General features: G+C 39.6%; 7 protein-coding genes across 7 annotated transcripts; 4 read left to right on the top strand and 3 right to left on the bottom strand.

Moving 5' to 3' along the window:
- The first annotated feature begins 3,015 nt into the window (after positions 1 to 3,015).
- On the top strand, positions 3,016 to 3,407 carry LOC120533358 (histone H4). The gene has a single exon (XM_039760212.1). The coding sequence runs from the start codon at positions 3,049 to 3,051 to the stop codon at positions 3,358 to 3,360; it is 312 nt and encodes a 103-aa protein (XP_039616146.1). The 5' UTR covers positions 3,016 to 3,048; the 3' UTR covers positions 3,361 to 3,407.
- Positions 3,408 to 4,315: 908 nt separating this feature from the next.
- On the bottom strand, positions 4,316 to 4,746 carry LOC120533351 (histone H2B 5-like). Its single transcript, XM_039760206.1, has one exon. It carries the CDS (start codon positions 4,735 to 4,737, stop codon positions 4,360 to 4,362), a length of 378 nt encoding a protein of 125 aa, XP_039616140.1. The 5' UTR covers positions 4,738 to 4,746; the 3' UTR covers positions 4,316 to 4,359.
- Positions 4,747 to 5,580: 834 nt separating this feature from the next.
- LOC120533339 (histone H2A-like) lies at positions 5,581 to 6,056 on the top strand. The gene has a single exon (XM_039760193.1). The coding sequence runs from the start codon at positions 5,621 to 5,623 to the stop codon at positions 6,005 to 6,007; it is 387 nt and encodes a 128-aa protein (XP_039616127.1). The 5' UTR covers positions 5,581 to 5,620; the 3' UTR covers positions 6,008 to 6,056.
- Positions 6,057 to 9,711: 3,655 nt separating this feature from the next.
- On the top strand, positions 9,712 to 10,384 carry LOC120533332 (histone H1-like). The gene has a single exon (XM_039760183.1). The coding sequence runs from the start codon at positions 9,743 to 9,745 to the stop codon at positions 10,334 to 10,336; it is 594 nt and encodes a 197-aa protein (XP_039616117.1). The 5' UTR covers positions 9,712 to 9,742; the 3' UTR covers positions 10,337 to 10,384.
- A 3,125-nt stretch (positions 10,385 to 13,509) lies between these two features.
- LOC120533336 (histone H3) lies at positions 13,510 to 14,005 on the bottom strand. The gene has a single exon (XM_039760189.1). The coding sequence runs from the start codon at positions 13,978 to 13,980 to the stop codon at positions 13,570 to 13,572; it is 411 nt and encodes a 136-aa protein (XP_039616123.1). The 5' UTR covers positions 13,981 to 14,005; the 3' UTR covers positions 13,510 to 13,569.
- A 3,444-nt stretch (positions 14,006 to 17,449) lies between these two features.
- Positions 17,450 to 17,895, bottom strand: LOC120533347 (histone H2B 5-like). Its single transcript, XM_039760202.1, has one exon. The coding sequence runs from the start codon at positions 17,873 to 17,875 to the stop codon at positions 17,498 to 17,500; it is 378 nt and encodes a 125-aa protein (XP_039616136.1). The 5' UTR covers positions 17,876 to 17,895; the 3' UTR covers positions 17,450 to 17,497.
- Positions 17,896 to 18,778: 883 nt separating this feature from the next.
- Positions 18,779 to 19,382, top strand: LOC120533342 (histone H2A-like). Its single transcript, XM_039760196.1, has one exon. The coding sequence runs from the start codon at positions 18,796 to 18,798 to the stop codon at positions 19,180 to 19,182; it is 387 nt and encodes a 128-aa protein (XP_039616130.1). The 5' UTR covers positions 18,779 to 18,795; the 3' UTR covers positions 19,183 to 19,382.
- The last annotated feature ends 476 nt before the right edge of the window (positions 19,383 to 19,858 follow it).

Genomic DNA, 19,858 nt, shown 5'->3' with positions numbered 1-19,858 from the left:
CACTCACTCACTCACTCACTCACTGACTCATCACTAATTCTCCAACTTCCGTGTGGGTGGAAGGCTGAAATTTGGCAGGTTGATTCCTTACAGCTTCCTTACAAAAGTTGGACAGGTTTTATATCGAAATTCTACGCGTAATGGTCATAACTGGAAGCAGTTTTCTCCATTTACTGTAATGGAGATGAGCTTCAACGCCGGGGCGGAGTTTCGTGTGACATCATCACGCCTCCCACGTAATCACGCAGTACATAGAAAACCAGGAAGACCTCAAAAAGCGCTGAAGAAAACATGCATTATATAATTGAGAAGGCAGCGAAACAATAAGAAGCGAGTTCTGCTACTGAAACAAAGCACGATGTAAACCTACACTTTAAATTAAGTTCATAGACAGGCTGCGCTGGCGCTTGTAATTTAGTGCCTGCCCATATAAGGCCATCCTTCAGCGGCAATCCAATAGCAAACTGCCACGGGTAAATATTCACGGGTGAAGGACTGTGCTTATGGAGAGGAAGATGAGATGGTCAGGGTGGTGTTTGACACAAACTCAGCGAAACTGCCAGAGAAAGTTTTAAGTGCCAGGACTAAGGTAACATTAAATAAAGCTATGGACATAGCATGAGATGGCACCAGCACAGCTGGGAACCTTCGATGCAAGTACACCGAGTGGCTCACGTGAACTGATGCAGTGCACAGATAAAAGCAACAGTTCCAAAGAGCCGAACAAAACCGAATTACACAATTGAAAAGGCAGCAAAAATATGAAGCGCCTGATAAGCATATTCATAAATGCAGCTACTGTGGAAACAAAGCACACGGTGGAAAAAGTCAATGCCCCGCTAAAGGAAGACAGCGTAAAAAAAACCCGTGCATGCAGTTTGTCACATCACAGATAAAAAGGAAGACGAGCTGTTTATTGATGCAGTAAGGAACTAATCGATGAATGAAACCTCTTATCTTTACAACGATTGACAAACACGGAATGTAACTTGAACACATCGTACAAATACGAGCCTGATTGAAAGAAATAATGATAATCAAATCCTTGATGACAGCAACATTCAATAACACTCACCAAACAATTACTGTATATTGACAATCATGTTACGTTATTTTTAAAATGTTCCCTTTTCTTTTTCATAACTTCTACTTCTCCACTGCGATACACGGGTATATATATAAATGTATATCTATAGCCCGATCTACAATATATACTTTAGAATGACAAGCGGTGGCGCAATTGTAGAGTATTCTCCTCTAACGCCGACATTCGAGGTTCGATTCCCGATAGGGGATGTACGGACTATGTACGCGCGCTACCCGATTCATTTTACCTTCCCATCTCCTTGGTTTGGGACGTATGAAAAAATATTAGGTTAACGCAGAATCATGTTACGTTATTTTTAAAATTTTCCCTTTCTTAGCACAAGCACAGTTGAGAAGCTTCGATGCATGTACTCCATAACGCGTTAAAAAATAACGCATTTAATCACACTTTCAATTCCAAGCAAACGGGAACTTTTGTCAATGAATGATTTCCTGGTACATCCATTACACTGATGCACACATCACAGCTACAAAAATGTTAGAGTCGGAATAAAGCGCGTCCTACGACTGATCATTTCGACTACCCGAGAAGCCTTGATAAAAGCATGGTTTTGTGCACAATGAAAAGCAAGCAAAATTAGATGCATTACAGAAAGCGGACTTTGTGGCTCTTACTGGGGATCATTGGACTTCCGTGACCGTTAGTAATTCTAAATAAATCTAATTACAAAATGTTCAATGTTCACACTGTTTTAGCCTAATGTACAAAATAATTTTGGCTAATGTTACTCAGAGTTTAAAGAGTAAGCTGGTCAAATTACCTTTTATGTTTCTGACTTATTTTTTAAGAAGAAAAACTGCACTTTATGGTGAAATTTTAGTTATTATTATTTAAAGACAATACTATTCTGAAAATGTACTTAAAGTACTTAAACTACCACTTTATTTTAAGTCTGCCCAATTTTAACCAGGGATGATATTTTTATTTCTGTTTTGAATTCAAATGCAGTTTAAAAGCTTTTTTCAGAAATTAAAACAGCTTCAGTTTACAATATTCATGTCCATGTCTATTATTTGATTCTGTAAGCCCACTAAAACCGTTTTAAATAAAAAAAAAAAACATTTGCGATTTGGGGCAAATTTACGTGTGCGATTACATACGATTAATTAAGATTAATTCTTACACAGCCTCTAATTAATTGGATTAATTTTTTAATCGAGTCCCACCCCTAAAATATATATGTAGATATATATATGTAGATTTGTATATATATGTGTATATACAGTATATATGTAGATATGTATATGTTGTATATACAGTATATATATGTGTGTGTATATATATACAGTATGTGTATATATATGTATATGTATATATATGTATGTGTGTATATGTATATATATATATAACTGTATATATATATGTGTATAGATGTGTATATATATATATATATATATATATATGTTTATATGTATATATATGTTTATATATGTGTCTGTGTGTGTGTGTGTATATATATATATATATATATATGCCAGCAACACTCATGACAATTACAAAACAATTACAATTGTAAATCATGTTACGTTATTATTAAAATGTTTCCTTTTCTTTTTACTTCTCGCTGCCAATCGCAGCTATTTTGCTATATATATATATATATATATATAAATATATAAATAGATAGATATGACAACAACACTCATATCAATGACAAAACAATTACATTAACAATCATCTTACGTTATTTTTAAAATGTTTGCTTTTCTTTTTCATAACTTCTTTAACACACTACTTCTCCGCTGCGAAGCGCGGGTATTCTGCTAGTATATATATATATATATATGCGAACTGAAGACGCGATTTCATAAAACCCCGCGCAGACATTTCCTGCACTGTGCTCTCACAGGTCGTCGTTGTAGTTATATTAGGCCACCAAGTTGTACTTTTTCGTTTACTAACTTTTTAAAAGCGGCAAGAAAAAGAAAGTAGTAGTAATAATGTCTGGACGTGGCAAAGGAGGAAAGGGACTCGGTAAGGGAGGCGCAAAACGTCACCGTAAAGTGCTGAGAGATAACATCCAAGGTATTACTAAGCCAGCTATCCGACGTTTGGCTCGTCGAGGTGGTGTAAAGCGTATTTCTGGTTTGATCTATGAAGAGACTCGCGGTGTACTCAAGGTCTTTCTAGAAAATGTTATCCGGGACGCTGTCACATACACTGAGCACGCTAAGAGGAAAACTGTGACCGCCATGGACGTGGTATACGCATTGAAAAGACAAGGCCGTACGCTATATGGCTTCGGCGGTTAAACTGTCAATGAAATCGTTAATTTAAAAAGGCTCTTTTCAGAGCCACCCACAATTTCTTTTTGGAGAGCTTTCCTTTTGACCACGTATTGATTCTGGGTTTTGTGATTTGTATAATCTGTTCACGTTTTGCCTTGAGAGCTGCCATTTTTGAGAAGCGCAGTATAAGAAAAAATTAGTTTTGTATTTGTGAGGTTGCCATGATAAGCCACCTCTCTGTAACGATTACTTTTGATTTCTGCATTTGTACTCGCCTGCAATTTTTTTTTTTTTCTCTGCGTAGGATCGAAAACCAGTTATTTTTCTTTCCAAAAACTGGGGAGAAAACGCTTGTGACGCCCGATGTCAATTACATAAACTAAAATTTTTTTACACAACCGCTGAAACTACTCACCGTGCTTCTAGTTGCGAGATGTAACGCTAGTTAACGTCCTACAACATACAATCGGTTTACTGTTAAGAATTTTGGGGCAAAGGAGACATGTTGCACATTTACAACACAATTCTTTTCCTAAATTTCCCCCCCTCTTCGTGTGGGGGCCTGTTAAAGGCTATTGAGTGCGATTTTGAGGTATGCAAGAAAAACTTTTGCCTTTACGTTCCGATGAGCGCCTTCCTAGCAGCAGTTAAGCAGAAGCAGCTGAAAGAGGGGGTTGGGTCTTGGCGAAGTTGCCAGGTCGCGCATTCACTGGATCACGGAGACCCGTTTAGAGGGAATGGAAGACATTGGGCAACAAATCCCGATACGGTACTACTAGTAAGCAAGTCAGCTGGTGCTCTGCTTTAGAAACCAAAAGAAATGTAACCAAAATGTTTCACAAGTCTTCATGGGAAAATGTCATTTAAAAAAAAAAATTGCGGCCAGAGACTTGAACCAACATCTGCAGGCAGATCGACTATAATACAATAATAAAATGATTGTTTATAAGGAGAGTAGACCTCTTTCATCGAAAAAATGGGTGGCTCTCAGAAGAGCCGTTGGTTTCGGGTAAGACTTGTAATTTATTTGGAGCTGGTGTATTTGGTAACTGCCTTGGTGCCCTCGGACACGGCATGCTTAGCAAGCTCACCCGGCAGCAGCAGCCTCACAGCGGTCTGGATCTCCCTTGAAGAAATGGTGGAGCGTTTGTTGTAGTGCGCTAAACGTGAAGCCTCACCTGCGATGCGCTCAAAGATATCGTTGACAAACGAGTTCATGATACCCATTGCCTTTGAAGAAATACCAGTATCGGGGTGTACTTGCTTCAGCACTTTGTACACGTAGATGGAGTAACTTTCCTTCCTAGACTTTCTGCGTTTCTTCCCACCTTTAGCCTGACTCTTTGAAACGGCCTTCTTCGAACCCTTTTTGGGCGCAGGGGCAGCTTTCGGCTCAGGCATTGTTGAAGATTTCACAGATCAAAATCAGAATGTCGCAGTTGTCTCGGCTTCTCTTTTTATAGCCAGTCATGCAAATTAGAAACGCTGCACGTCGCCACCAACCATAAGCGAGCAGTCGTTTCCCTCCTTTTAGACTCGACCATTGCATTTGAATGGGACAAAATTCGCGCGCACAATTTTGCTTTAGGGTTCTGTTTTGAAAAGGATATTTTAAGTTTTTTTCTCTCTTAACAGCATCCAGTATTCTTATCTGTTTAAAAAACAATGCCCACGCGTGTCAGATACATGTTATCAGTTTTTCAAAGGCAGGGATGGAGAAAAAAGTGTGCATTTTTTAGTAATCCGTATGAAGAAGCGATTGCAGTGATTTTTTTTGTTTAAGAATTTCCCCATTCGTGTCGTTCTTTGTAAATGAGACAATAGCTTTCTTTGCATTGCTAATTCTACAATGAGTGAAAGATCATGAACATTGTTATTTTGTTCACGTCCTTCATGCTCAAAGAATCGGTCTTTTTGCCTTGTGCAGTGCTTTCAACAATAAATAATAAATCAAGAGCCAAGACAGCGCAATGAAATCCAATAAAGAGACGTGATATATAAAATGTAAATAATATTTGGATATATATTCCCAGTGTACAGGTAAAAAGAAAATGATAAAAGAAAAGCACGTTGTACCTTTGTTCGGAGCTTTATTTTTGAATTTGAAGTGTTGCGGGGGTCGAGCACAGCGGCTTGGATTTGCCCCCACTTAGTGACGTAATGAAAACATGCAAATGAAGCAGTCGAGTTGATTCAGCACGTCGCTTCCCAGGAACGCCTTTATAAAAGCGCAGCACACACTTCTTACTGCATTCTACAGCACGGAGTTGTTTGTTATAGTACTATGTCTGGAAGAGGAAAAACCGGTGGTAAGGCACGTGCTAAGGCCAAAACTCGCTCTTCACGGGCCGGTTTGCAGTTCCCCGTCGGTCGTGTTCACAGGCTGCTGAGAAAAGGCAACTATGCTGAACGTGTGGGCGCTGGTGCACCCGTTTATCTGGCTGCTGTGCTCGAATATCTGACTGCTGAGATTCTTGAATTGGCAGGTAATGCAGCCCGTGACAACAAGAAGACCAGAATCATTCCTCGTCATCTTCAGTTGGCCGTGCGTAATGACGAGGAGCTCAATAAGTTGTTGGGTGGTGTGACTATCGCTCAGGGTGGCGTGTTGCCTAACATTCAGGCTGTGCTCTTGCCCAAGAAGACCGAGAAACCCGCTAAGAGCAAGTAAATCGCTCGTCGATTCTTTTCTAAACTCCAACGGCTCTTTTCAGAGCCACCCATCTATTCGTACAAGAGCATTTGTTTCCATTGAGAAGTTTTCTACAGACCGAGAGCTGTAAATTTTAATGGGCTTAATATTCTTATTGTTATAATTAAGCGTGACTGCTTCGGTTTCCAGCATGCTTTTTGGTAACCATGTTGTTTTTTGCTAATACTATACTCCTATATAGAAGAGAAAGGAGGAAAAAAAATTCGACCTTGACATTTTCAATCTTGTTTTGACCATTTGGAATAATGTGTGTATGTGTGCGTGAGCATGTATGTACCAGAAGGACGATAATTTGAGAAGGCATTGAGCCGGATAAATGAAATTTGGTATCTGTGTTGTACCGAAATGTTCGTTTTCTATCACTTTTTGGGAATTTTACGTCAACCAGAAATTTTACTTTTAATATACGGTATGTTGAGTGGACAAAGATCCAGATTTTTAATTTGTGTGGTGCTGTACAAAAAACTGGCAAATTGACACTTTTCAATGCCCTTAATAAAACAAACCTTTTGTGTTTTACATACAGTGCTTATAGTGATTTAAAACTGTTTGGCATTTTCTACATTGTACTGGTTCTGTACGGCCATGGACGGATCTTATCGGTTTCCATTGTGTTTTTTTTTTTTTATTACCTACATTTATTTTTTTCTTTGTAAATGAGATAAAAGGCAAAAACCACCGCAAAAGAAAATTAATTAGTTGCATAGTCATTCACGCTCTGATATTTCATATAAACAGACTGAAAGAGTTAAAGATTATATAATATTTAATTTTGGGAATTTCTAATTATTCATCTTACTTAGTAAGAGTGCTTTTTACTATGTTGCACATATTATTTTTAACTGTTATTTAACTTATTAATGTACTGAAATTACATGGTACAAACACAAAATAACACTAATTGGAAACTAATCAGTTAAAAAAAAAACATCAAATACTCTTGAAATTTGAATAGGTACACGTGTTTCACAAATTGACATTCATATAATTATTAGATGATATCTACATTTATGAGAAAGTCAAGTGTTGGAGAACACTCCAGGTTTTTTTTCATACATACATCATATGGAAGAAACTTAATCTTTCCAAGAGGTCTAATTAATGTGAAGATAGAGCCACCTCAGTGGTTGGTAAATGATGATCGAATGTACAATGTGAGCACAGAACATTGTGCTGGTCAGCTTGGTTGGACAACTGCTATAAATCGTAGGTTTGGTCAAAAAGTAGGTTTTACTCCATTTTGAAAAAATGTACAAAAGACAACTCTCTTTTTCTTGTCTCCTGCAGTGAAGACAGCCATTGGGGTGAATGGCTGCCTAAACGTTTAGACAAGCAGTAATGGACACCTTTTCTTGTTTTGCTGAGACAATGATTTTTCAATCATTTTTCTTCTGTTAAAAAGTTGAAGGGCTAAGTGAAAAGTCCTCTGCTTCCATCTGTTGTGGATTGCAGTCACCCTGGTCATAATCATTGTTTCTTCAGCCTGCTGTTTGGCAAGCAGATCAGGAAAATACAAACTGGGCCTTTCCAAGCCTAAATTTCTTGATTGTCTACAAGTACTCAGCCAATGTGATATACAGTAGACGAGTCATATTTCAAGCAATGCAGGTGGACAGCTAATAGGTAAACAGACAGCAAGCCATTCCACCACCCCAATACACATGAGAATAACAAAAAAGATGGGAAGTTGTGACTTGGATAAAGAATAAAGAGCAGTCACAGTGAGGCATCGTAAAAGACTAAAGGTGTAAGTCCGAAAGTCTCCAGTAGCTTTTCTTCACAAAAATTCTGCTGAATGAATTGTTGGCTGAAAGTATTATAATTATGTGTAACAGCAAGGATGTGCAGTATTTATCTAATCGGCCATCAGTTTTGTCTTCATTCTCACTTCTTCTACTGCCCCCAAGGCTTAATAGTATATATAATATATATAATTGTGCTTTCCTTATGAATCAGCACGTTGATTTAGTGGGACTTTCTTGAAGTGGTATTACCAGCACAGCACAGTGTAGAAAAATGCAGTAGCGATCAAAGAGTTACCTTTGCATCCATCTATCCATCCATTCATTTTTCTATTCCAATTATTCAGATCAAGATCGCAGGGTAGCTGGAGCTTATTCCAGCTGTCTTCGAGCACAAGACAAGAACAACTCCTGGAAATGGATGCCAATTTCAGGCATGCTAGTTAAGCAGACTAAATTCAGGTGTTATTGTGTAATTTAGGAATAGTCATTTGAATAATGGGATGCTAACTTTCATGCAGGGTTTGAACCTTGATCTTTTCATGGTGAGGTAGAAGTGAAATCATTGTGGCACCACACTGCCCATTACAGAGTTTTATAATATTTACATGGTGCCACTACTCGACCCAAAAGGTACACAATCTCCTTGGTTATAGTTCCTCTGTGTTATGAGACCAGTCCAGCCGCTCACTAATGTGGAGCCCCAAGTACCCGTAGCAGTGTACACTGAAAAGTGACTGGGGTCGTAGAGGCTCTTTTTTGTCTTGAAAGTCAAAAACAGTTCCTTGGTTTTGCTGATTTTAAGCTCCAAACGATTTCCTTTACATCACGACAGATAACACAGCATTATATTTATAATATGAGGAACATTGGGAGAAGGGAAAAGGAGACAGGGCCATTCTTTCTGGTTCTCCAGTGCTGCTTACATCCACGTTAGAGACACAAGCTTTATCTCTCACAAAGTGCTGCCTGCCAGACAGAGTGAAAGAATATCTAGGACCAGGAATACAGATTTAGAAGCATACATCAATGTCATACTGTACTGACACAGACAAGATTCCACACGTGATTAAATGAAACAAACATTATTTTTATACTGCTTTCTTTTTCACCCTTCTACTGTACTTCAGAAGAGTGATACCATGCATAGTATCACATGTATTTCAAATGACTATTCCTAAATTACACATAAACTCCTGAAACTTTAGTGCAGTTCAAGCTGCACTCCACTGCTACACTGCGTTACTGAGGAGTGGTATACTTCTACACTTCTAGGAGATTAAGGTCAAATTTTGCTCTGAGCATTGACCCCAATGGCAATGGGATTATTTGCACGACGGAATGCCAGCTCACACTTGGGTGATCTGATCCATCCCTGGCCGATACATTTTGTCAACGCCTTAACATGGCCCTCCCTTTGAAGTTGCTGTTCCCGGCGACCACTTCCAACGCCTTGAAATGCCGCAGATCTGTTCTTCTCTTCTACCGTGCAGCCGGTGAAGAAGGCACATCAGCTGGGGTCTTAAACAATTCATTGTCAGGTGGCGCAGATAGGAGGTTGCATGCTATGTTCTCAGATGCCGCAGCAGGGATGTTGAGCGCTGTGTGGTGCAACACACTGCACTTCTGTGCGGCGATCTATTCATGTGCAACTAATAAGGCAAACCGCCTTGTGTAGAGTTGCAGATGTACCAGTCCCGGAGCTTTTTTCCTTCACCAAACTGATACCGTAACAAGCATTCCAGGTCTGGATCTCAGTTGCCAGGCTCTCCTTCCACAGCCGCCCCAACACATCTCTGTGAAGAAAGTAAGCACACTTGTCAGGGCTCTTTGGACAGAGCAGAGGACTAGCTGAGTCTACACGGTTCTCACTACTGCAATATGAGCGAGGGAGCCACAGCTCCTCATTCAAATCTGCAGAGTTATTAGCTCCAAGTGTGTCTTGTTTGAAATGGCAGAAACCGCTCCAGCTGCTCCGGCTAAGGCGCCGAAGAAGAAGACGAGTTCGAAACCTAAGAAGACCGGTCCTAGCGTGTCTGACTTGATCGTGAAGGCTGTATCGGCTTCAAAGGAGCGCCACGGGTTGTCTTTAGCGGGCCTCAAGAAGGCTCTTGCTGCTGGCGGCTACGATGTGGAGAAGAACAACGCCCGCTTGAAACTGGCCGTAAAAAGCCTGGTTAGCAAAGGGGCTCTGCTGCAGACCAAAGGTACCGGTGCCTCCGGGTCCTTTAAGATAAATAAGAAGCAGGCAGAAGCAAAGGAGAAAGCGGGTAAGAAAAAAGCGGCCCCGAAGAAGAAGCTAGCGGCCAAGAAGCCTACCGCAGCCGCCAAAAAAGTAAAGAAGCCTGCAGCGAAAAAACCCGCCGCGGCCAAAAAGACGGCAAAGAAGCCCGCTGCTGCCAAGAAAGCCACCAAAAGTCCCAAGAAAGTGAAGCCGGCTGCAAAGCCCAAAAAGGTGACTAAGAGTCCAAAGAAAGCCAAAGCTTCCAAGCCTAAGGTGGCCAAACCCAAGACTGTAAAGAAGGCAGCGCCGAAAAAGAAGTGAATCGTGTACGTGTCGACAGTTTAGAAAAACGGCTCTTTTCAGAGCCCCCATCTGTTCGAAAAGGGCAAATCTCTTTTTGTGCACGCTAATAAAGACGTGTGGCCCAGGGCAAACGGGCTGCATTCTGTGATCTTCCCTAACCCATTTTTTTTTTTGGTGGTGCTGTCCCTCACCCCTCTAGTAGGGACTATGGGATAAGCAATCGCCACTGCTTTTTGAAATTGATACTGATAAGGTTTTTTTTTTTTGTTTTTTTTTTGTCAGATTTCCGATATTGATAACGGAGTATTTTTGAAACCGCATAGGGATTTGTTTTCAAAGGGTGATAGTGTTTAAAATGGCTAATATTAATGGGCCAGTCTGTGTTTAATATATCACAACACGGTATAAAGGTCACCGCGAAAAATTTATTACTATCTATATTAATGGAATGAACATGGCATGTCACTTTCTAACATTTACAAAAGAAAATTCCCACATTTGTGTGTTCTATTATATTCTGCTCTTCTGTTTTATCAAGAAAGATCTTGTCATTTTAGCTTTACATTTAGTTAAGTTTCAAATTTGTATTCAGAAAAAATAATGCTGACATTTTTACAAATTAATCCTATTTTGCCTCTGCAGGTGCAAGGCAGGAAAAATCCCTGGACAGGGTGAGAGGCCATGACAGAGTGAACACAATCCCCAGGGGCCAATTTATCATCAGCATTCCACTTAACCTGCACGTTCTTGAATTGTGGATAGAAACAGAAGCACAACACAATTTTAATACAAAATTAAGCAGAAAGATTATTTAATATTTAATTACACTAGATGCTGTTACTAATGCATTTAAAGTACTTTTAAATCAACTAAGCTTGCAAAACAATATTTACTCAGGCACGTATTTTTCGGAAAGAAAAACTACTTTAAGTGAAAGTTTTCATCTTCAAATTAGGAATAGCCATTAAGTACACTGAAAAAAAAATTACCCTTTTTATTGATTTAATTCTAATTCAATAAAAAAAAATAATGTTAACTTATTATTTTTCTTAAAATGTAAACTTTTTTTTTTTATAAATTATTCTAAGTAAAAAGAACTACATTGTGAATTGAACATATTTAAGTTAAATTTAATGACAGGGCACTTCCATTCACTTCGAAATGTAATAACACGGCACTTCCTCTCACATCGATTTCTTGGTCTTTACAGCAATGCATTCAGCTGTAACGCTTATCCATAATAAGAGCTATTTTACTACGAATGTGTAAGTATAACGCATATTAATTCCGAAATGAATAACTAGTATTTCATATAGTTACAGACGTAAGCATGTGTTGTTTTCACAAAACCTTTCCCTTCATGTGGGAAACACGGCGGGCAAAGTATAGCGTCTTTCTAACAACTTACCTCGTTGGTTTGCATTAAAAAAAACAAGCACATTTCTCGGATAGTTACGTATGTTCATATGTGTTTTTGTTTATCGTTTAAAACTTTTATTTTACACAGAAGAAAGAAAAGGACACATTGAGATAAGTTTGAGAATGATATGGCGTTTGTCCTAAACTACGACCTGTAAACAACATAAAGACGTTTGCCTAACCGTCACGGTATTTGACCTCTTATTTAATTAGTGTTCTACATAGGCCATGTATTTTCTGGTTAATTTTTAACACTGTGATTTATTTAGCGATGTTTGATTTCCAATGTCTTATTTTATTTCAGGATTTTTGCTATCGCATACTAAAAAGTAGTGAAAAGGCTGCCATTCATTTAAGAGGATATGTTGGTGTAAACGCAGGAAGTGTTTGAAGAGCGGTACCTGCTGCAGGATTTCACACTCACTCTGTTTCTTTCCCGTTTACCACTCATTTCTGGGACATTTGATTTAGATATACTTTTTGAAGAAAGTTTAAAAAAAGAAAATTTTCATTGACATTTGAATGTCAGTAATTCAGTAAAAATTATCCTCAGACATTTGATTTAATTTTCCTTTGAAAATATAACTCTGTTGTTGTGACTATCGGTGTATGTTCAAATAAAGATATGGATTTTTAGCATGTATTTGTTATACAGTTATTACTATCCAGCGTTGCATACTCACTTTTTTTGAGTACTGTAATTCAAATGAAAATCGGAGCAAAATGAAACCATTTTTGCCACTACTTATATTTAATCAAACTCATTTATTTTAGGTAAATTTGAGTTAATTAATGTTTACTCAATAGTGTAGGATATTAAATCTGCTAAAAAATATTGCTTGCAAATTGCCTTATTTTTTTAAGTAATTTAAACGCATTATTTTTTAGTGTATTTTGCACCGTGACAAAATGCTCGGACAGTGAGGTTTCACGATATGTCCTCCTATATGCGAACAACGGGCTTTACGTTTTTTACGCTTTAATGAGTGATAAACGGTAAAATTTCTCTCAACTAAAAATTCTTTAGTAAACTCCCTTCTACATAATCCTGCTAGTGGCAGAGTTTCCTAAACAACGTCTCGTGTCTCTTTGAAAACTCTCCTGCAACTCCGCCTTATCTGGCACGGACTGAAGCTAAATCGCCGGGCTTCAGATTTGCACCGCCTTAATGTTTTTCAAACGTCTTTCTATTGAACAACATGCGTGCTTTTTAACCGTTTAAATGGGCCGATTGTTTTGCCACTAAACTACCTATTCTCTCAAATATTGAGTCGGGCGGCTGCATTGCTTTTCAATTTAAAAAGTAGGAGCGTACAACTAAGCTCTCGGTCTACCACTGGCGTACAGCCTGCGCTTGGGTTTATGGCGCCGTTGCGTTTGCTCATTTCAGTACGTGAGCGCGGAGAGTGCTAATGCATTTTACGCCTTTGCGTGAACCTTGCTACCGTATCTTAGACAAAAACGTTTTTAGGTATTTTTTGAATAGTACTCGATGCCAAATGAGTGCAGTTTGAGTATCGATCTTCCTATTCCAAGTGGGGCAACAGCAGAGCTTCTACCTAGTTTCTTTACACTAACATTAGTCGGTGTGTTCACATTCTTGAGCGACTGATTAAAGTGACAAAATGCACACTGGTGTGCATCAGCACATTTTTGCCACGCACATAAGCATTTTACAAAGCAGTTTCTAGCTCGGCCTAAAGCAGAACATGTGGTAATGCGGAGCAAACCTCGAGTACACTTCCCGGGATTTTATCTCTTACATGAGATTGTTGTGGCTCTGAAAAGAGCCTTTAACTCCCCCCCTATCTTGCTCTCAATAGTTCTGTGATTTAGGCGCGTTCCCCACGGATGCGACGAGCCAACTGGATATCCTTGGGCATGATGGTCACTCTCTTAGCGTGGATGGCACACAGGTTGGTGTCTTCGAACAGACCGACCAAGTAAGCCTCGCTGGCTTCCTGCAGAGCCATGACAGCGGAGCTCTGGAAACGGAGATCGGTCTTGAAATCCTGAGCGATCTCTCTCACCAGCCTCTGGAAAGGCAGCTTTCGGATAAGCAGTTCAGTGGATTTCTGGTAGCGACGAATCTCTCGCAGAGCTACAGTGCCGGGCCTGTAGCGGTGAGGCTTCTTCACCCCACCGGTGGCGGGGGCGCTCTTTCGGGCTGCTTTAGTGGCGAGCTGTTTTCGGGGAGCTTTGCCGCCGGTAGATTTGCGAGCGGTTTGCTTCGTTCTTGCCATGTCACTGACTTACAACAAACTACTGACTGCAAACAAATGATCAAACAAAATACGCACAAGGAGCCTTATATTGAAGTCTTACTTTTTTCTGATTGGGTAAAAGGAAAGGGAGACAATGACGATTGTAGCCTCGACTTAGAATTCGCCTTTCGATTGGTCACCCAAAGTGCTCGACGCGCAATTTGAAATCTGTCTTTGTTTCAGTACCCTTGCCTTCTAACGCTTACTGCCGCCAGCTATTCGCAGAAAGGCGGCGTGTTCAACGTCATTTACTTTTCTATATTACGGTTTTCTTTTTTTCCGCGATCTCAAATCAGTATGGGCTCCCAACATTTCCGTATACATTTTGTTGCGGGTGCAAATCAATCGAGCAGGTTTCTTAAATTGCAAGAAAAAGGGTTGTATCTGTAATAAGTTCAGGACTTGTAGTTTTCACTCCGGAGTGTCAGTCAGGACACTGGTAAATAATAAAGAGAATTCCACACAGCAGCTGAGAATGAAATTATGACTTATTTTTTCGAAGATACACATATTTGAATATTTGTGTGTGTGCGTGTGGTCAATTAAAAATCGGGGGTGGCCTCCCCTAGATATTCTCCTATAGTCAGATATTGGGATGCATATTTGAACAGTAAACTGCAAGACAATGATTATATTTTTATATTATGTACCATCAACAACAAATCAAATTAATAAATTATTAAGTTTTTTTTTCCCCAGACCAAACTGAATACCCAGGTAACCTTTTAGATTTTGTAAGTATGCAGGCTACAAAACTTTGATTTATAAAACCAAGAAATTAGATTTAATCAGATAAATAACAACAAAGCTCATTTAGAGGTTCAGAAGAATCGATAATTAAAAGCATAACATGTCTGATGCTTAGTTCAAATTTTTGCAAATTTTGTAAATAGTATGCCAAATTACCTAGTTCACCTCACAGCTTCTTTTCTTAAAGGAAGAAAATTCCAGACACACTCTCTCAGGGCCTGCTTTGATACACTTTGTTTCTTGTATAGTCCCTCTGTGTGACCAGTACAACTTTTCATTGCTGTAGACCCCCACTATCCACTCCCTGAAGAATGGCTGGACCAGCATACAAAGTAAAGAGATAAGAAGACAGGAATGTGTGATGGTGCGGGTCATCTCCTTGGTCCCATTTCTGCTTTAGGAGTCTTTTGTACTTGACACCAAGGTTTACCTTCCAACAAGACAATGACCCAAAGCACACAGCTAAAATAACGAAGGAATTGGTTCACAACAACTCTGTGACTGTTCTTGAATGGCCCAGCCAGAGCCCTGACTTAAACCCAATTGAGCATCTCTGGTGAGACCTAAAAATGGCTGTCCACCAACGTTTACCATCCAACCTGACAGAACTGGAGAGGATCTGCAAGGAGGAATGGCAGAGGATCCCCAAATCCATGTGTGAAAAACTTGTTGCATCTTTCCCAAGAAGACTCATGGCTGTATTAGCTCAAAAGGGTGCTTCTACTAAATACTGAGCAAAAGGTCTGAATACTTAGGACCATGTGATATTTCAGTTTTTCTTGTTTAATAAATCTGCAATAATTTCAAAAATTATTTTTTTTGTCTGTCAATATGGGGTGCTGTGTGTACATTAATGAGGGAAAAAATTAATTTAAATGATTTTAGCAAATGGCTGCAATATAACAAACAGTGAAAAATTCAAGGGGGTCTGAATACTTTCCGTACCCACTGTATATATATATATATATATATATATATATATATATATATATATATATATATATATATATATATATATATATATATATGTTAGGGCTGATGGTTGCATTTTGTGTTTACTTGTGTTATATTTGACTAATGGATAAATGTGTTTGATGATCAGAAACATTTTGTGTGACAAACATGCAAAAGAATAAGAAATCAGGGAGGGGCAAATAGTTTTTCACACCACTGTATATTATTCATAGAACTCCAAATTCCAGACACAACTAGGCTATGCATGGTCCCAGGTTGAAATTAACCTTTAATTTTTTATTTTCTTTCTCCTCACCAGGATTCTTTATCACAGTATAACAAGATGTCATTCACTACTTTTTGTTCTCTGCACCTCCACTCAAGGGGAGCTTTGTCTCTCTCTCTGCCCATGAATCTGAATATTCTGGCCAAGGAAGATAGGCTTCTTTTAAAATTAGACCCAGAAGTATTTCCAATACAGCTCTTGCATACATTGTAAGCACTTCTTGTTCATGCAGAAGAGGGCTGGAAAGCTGCCTCCCAATAGATCCTCTTCCAGTAGCCCCAGAGGTTACCTACAGGACTGTCAACTCCAACTCAGCCCTGAGGGAAATCCAAACTAGAGGAGAAGCAACAGCATTTTGCATCCAAGAGTACTGGGGGAACATATTACCACAACAGGCCGTCATCCACTGCCCATCCATTATTCCATATATGTGCTAAATAGTAATATGTACAGCAATATACAATATAAAGGTAAGCACATTTAGTAAACGTAAATGAATAACAAAGAAAAGCAGACATGGAAATAATGTTTGCAGATGTGCTCAAGAAACAATGAGGTATGTGTGTTACAAAGTGTTCACCGTAAAAGGTCATTTTAGGCAAAAAAAAAAAAATCAAAAAATCAGAGTTAAAAGAAAATGAAAACAATTTAATTAGTCCCTGTTTTTCAGTTCTTTTCATTTAGATCTCCCTATCACAGTCTATGGGGTACTATCGTCTACCCTGCTATACTTTCAACCGCAGTTTAATCAAAACTCGTCTGTTGGAACGTTGAGATTTTTTTTGTTTAAATTGAGGGCCATTTTGCCACCAGATGGCACTGTAATGCATCATTTTGCAACAAAGAATGACCCAATTCCAAATTACTCGTTTCATCCCCTTCAAAGCCTCATATTGCCAGCATTACATTAATTTTTTTTTCTGGTGGGCGCGATTTGTTTTTTTTTTCCTTCAAGGCTGGGTTGCCGTCACAAACGAAGCTTCTTATAACCCATTGAGGCATTCGCTGTGTGATTTTGGGCTAAGCAAGAAAAAGTACATTTTGCCTTTACGTGATATTAGCGCCGTTTTAGCAACAGTTAACAGGAAGTAGCGAACAAAAAAAATAAAATAAAGTTTCAAGCTGTATGCAAACTAAATTAGTAGCCTCCGTCATCTCTGCTATAACATAATAGAAAATTAGGTGCCGGGATGGCAGGGAACATGGGGACCCGGTAAGTGAGAGAAAGACTGGACATCTAATCCCGACAGATTGTGATACTAGCAAGCAAGACACCAGGAGCTGCAATTTGGAAACTAGGAGTGTAGGCAATTGAATCATATTTCACAAATCTCCTTTGATAAAAGTACCATCCAAAAAATGTTATAATCGCGCAAAACTATTTTAAGCAGCAGCCGTGCCTACTCACATTGATGAATGATTGCACAGGAAGCGAGTGGAGCTCTTTCATAGATAAAATTTGTGGCTCTGAAAAGAACCGTTGGTTTCGGGCGGGACTTGGGCAGTTTATTTGGAGCTGGTATACTTTGTAACTGCTTTAGTACCTTCGGACACAGCATGTTTAGCAAGTTCACCCGGCAGTAGCAGTCTCACGGCAGTTTGGATCTCCCTTGAAGAGATGGTTGAGCGCTTGTTGTAGTGCGCTAAACGAGAAGCCTCGCCTGCGATACGCTCAAAGATATCGTTGACAAACGAGTTCATGATGCCCATTGCCTTTGAAGAAATACCCGTATCGGGGTGTACTTGCTTCATCACCTTGTACACGTAGATGGAATAGCTTTCCTTCCTGGACTTTCTGCGTTTCTTTCCACCCTTAGCCTGACTCTTAGAAACAGCCTTCTTCGAACCCTTTTTGGGTGCAGGAGCAGCTTTTGGTTCCGGCATTGTTGTAGATTTCACAGATGAAAGTCAGAATGTCCCGGCTTCCCTTTTTATAGCCAATCATGCAAATTAGAAACGCTGCATGTCGCCACCAATCATTAGCGAGCAGTCACTTCCCTCCTTTTAGACTCGACCGTTGTGTTTGAATTGGACAAAATATGCGTGCGCACTTTTGCATTGGGGGTACTGTTTTCAAAAGGATATTTTAAGTTTTTTTTGTTTCACCTATTAGCATCCAGTATGATTATCTTTTCAAAAACAATGTCCACGCGTGCCGGATAAAATACATGTTATCAGTTCCTCAAAGGCAGGGATGGAGGGAAAAAGTAGGCAATATTTTAGTAATCCACACGAGGTTTAATAATTTGCCCTTGCGTGTTGTTCTCTGTAAATGAGACGATTGCTTTCTGTTTGTGGCTCCATGTACAGTATTTCTAATTGTACAATGAGTGAGAGATCATGAACATCATTCACGGGGGCTACAAGACAGTATGAAGAATAAGGCCCACGGTTTATACATCCTTCGTGTTCAAAGAATCGGTCTTTTTTCCCTGTGCTGTGCTTTTAACAATAAAGCCTTTTAAAGAGACAACGTGTAAGATAGTGAAATGGAATCCAAGAAAGAGGCGTGATCTATAAGACTAAATAATATTAAGATGTATATTTTCAGTGTACAGGTACTTAGAAAATTATATTTAAAAAAGCACGTTGTACTTTTGTTCGGAGCTTTATTTTTGAATTTGAAGTGTTGCGGGGGTCGAGCGCAACGCCTTGGATTTAACGTCCCTTCGTGACGTAATCAAAACATGCAAATCAAGCAGTCAAGATGCTTCAGAACGTCACGCCCTACGAAAGTCTTTATAAAAGCGCAACAGCGGCCTCTTATAGCATTCTATCGTAGGAAGTTATTGTGATATATTGTAATGTCTGGAAGAGGAAAGACCGGTGGTAAGGTTCGTGCTAAGGCCAAAACTCGCTCATCTCGGGCCGGTTTGCAGTTTCCCGTCGGTCGTGTTCACAGGCTTTTGAGAAAAGGCAACTATGCCGAACGTGTGGGCGCTGGTGCACCCGTCTATCTGGCTGCTGTGCTCGAATACTTGACTGCTGAAATTCTCGAGTTAGCCGGCAATGCTGCCCGTGATAACAAGAAAACCCGAATCATTCCTCGTCATCTTCAGTTGGCCGTGCGTAATGACGAAGAGCTCAATAAGTTGTTGGGTGGCGTGACTATCGCCCAGGGTGGTGTGTTGCCTAACATTCAGGCTGTGCTTTTACCCAAGAAGACCGAGAAACCCGCAAAGAGCAAGTGATCTACTGGAACGATTCTTTTCTAAACTCCAACGGCTCTTTTCAGAGCTACCCATCTATTCTGACAAGAGCATTTTTTCCATTGAGATGTTATCTTGAACAAGAGCTGTACCTTTTTAATTGGCTTTATATTAAGTGTAACCGAGTATTTTGTTTCCAGCATGCTATGTGGGAACTAAGATTTTCTAGTGTTAAAAATCCATGTGATGCCATTACAGGCTGCAGCATTAGTGACTGGGACCAACCAAAGGCCCTGGAGATATCTGGAATGCTATTCATGGCCTTTAGGTGACCATTGATTATGGTTGTTTAAAACATCTGTGGCATTTTTGGAGTGGAAGTCCATTTTCAATCACATATGATTGAGAAAAGTGTATAAAATGTGAGTCCTGGGATGTTTGTCCTATTTCAGCAGCTATGCCATGCCCAGGTTGGTTGTCTTTGCCTTGCTCTTTGGGCTTTGGAGTACCTGATCCTTTTCTTCTTTTTGGTCCTTGCTTTGTTGCTGTCCCAACAACCATGCAGCAGCTGGCAATATTGTGAAGTTTTACACTTTGTACTTGCTGTGTCTGGGCAATGAGTAAAAGTTGGATGTTATTTTGTGGCGCTCCAGAGCTATAAGGGAAGCTACTATGGCAGCTAGCCAGCGTGCAGCACTCTCGCCTGTCCTCAGAATCC

Source organism: Polypterus senegalus, chromosome 8, assembly GCF_016835505.1.
Source record: "Polypterus senegalus isolate Bchr_013 chromosome 8, ASM1683550v1, whole genome shotgun sequence".
Classification (NCBI taxonomy): Eukaryota; Metazoa; Chordata; class Cladistia; order Polypteriformes; family Polypteridae; genus Polypterus; species Polypterus senegalus.
The sequence above is the reverse complement of the archived record's forward strand: the minus strand, read 5'-3'. Positions and strand labels throughout refer to the sequence as shown.

Coding starts and splice junctions, on each gene's coding strand:
- LOC120533358 (XM_039760212.1), top strand. CDS start 3,049: ATGTCTGGACGTGGCAAAGGAGGAAAGGGACTCGGTAAGGGAGGCGCA.
- LOC120533351 (XM_039760206.1), bottom strand. CDS start 4,737: ATGCCTGAGCCGAAAGCTGCCCCTGCGCCCAAAAAGGGTTCGAAGAAG.
- LOC120533339 (XM_039760193.1), top strand. CDS start 5,621: ATGTCTGGAAGAGGAAAAACCGGTGGTAAGGCACGTGCTAAGGCCAAA.
- LOC120533332 (XM_039760183.1), top strand. CDS start 9,743: ATGGCAGAAACCGCTCCAGCTGCTCCGGCTAAGGCGCCGAAGAAGAAG.
- LOC120533336 (XM_039760189.1), bottom strand. CDS start 13,980: ATGGCAAGAACGAAGCAAACCGCTCGCAAATCTACCGGCGGCAAAGCT.
- LOC120533347 (XM_039760202.1), bottom strand. CDS start 17,875: ATGCCGGAACCAAAAGCTGCTCCTGCACCCAAAAAGGGTTCGAAGAAG.
- LOC120533342 (XM_039760196.1), top strand. CDS start 18,796: ATGTCTGGAAGAGGAAAGACCGGTGGTAAGGTTCGTGCTAAGGCCAAA.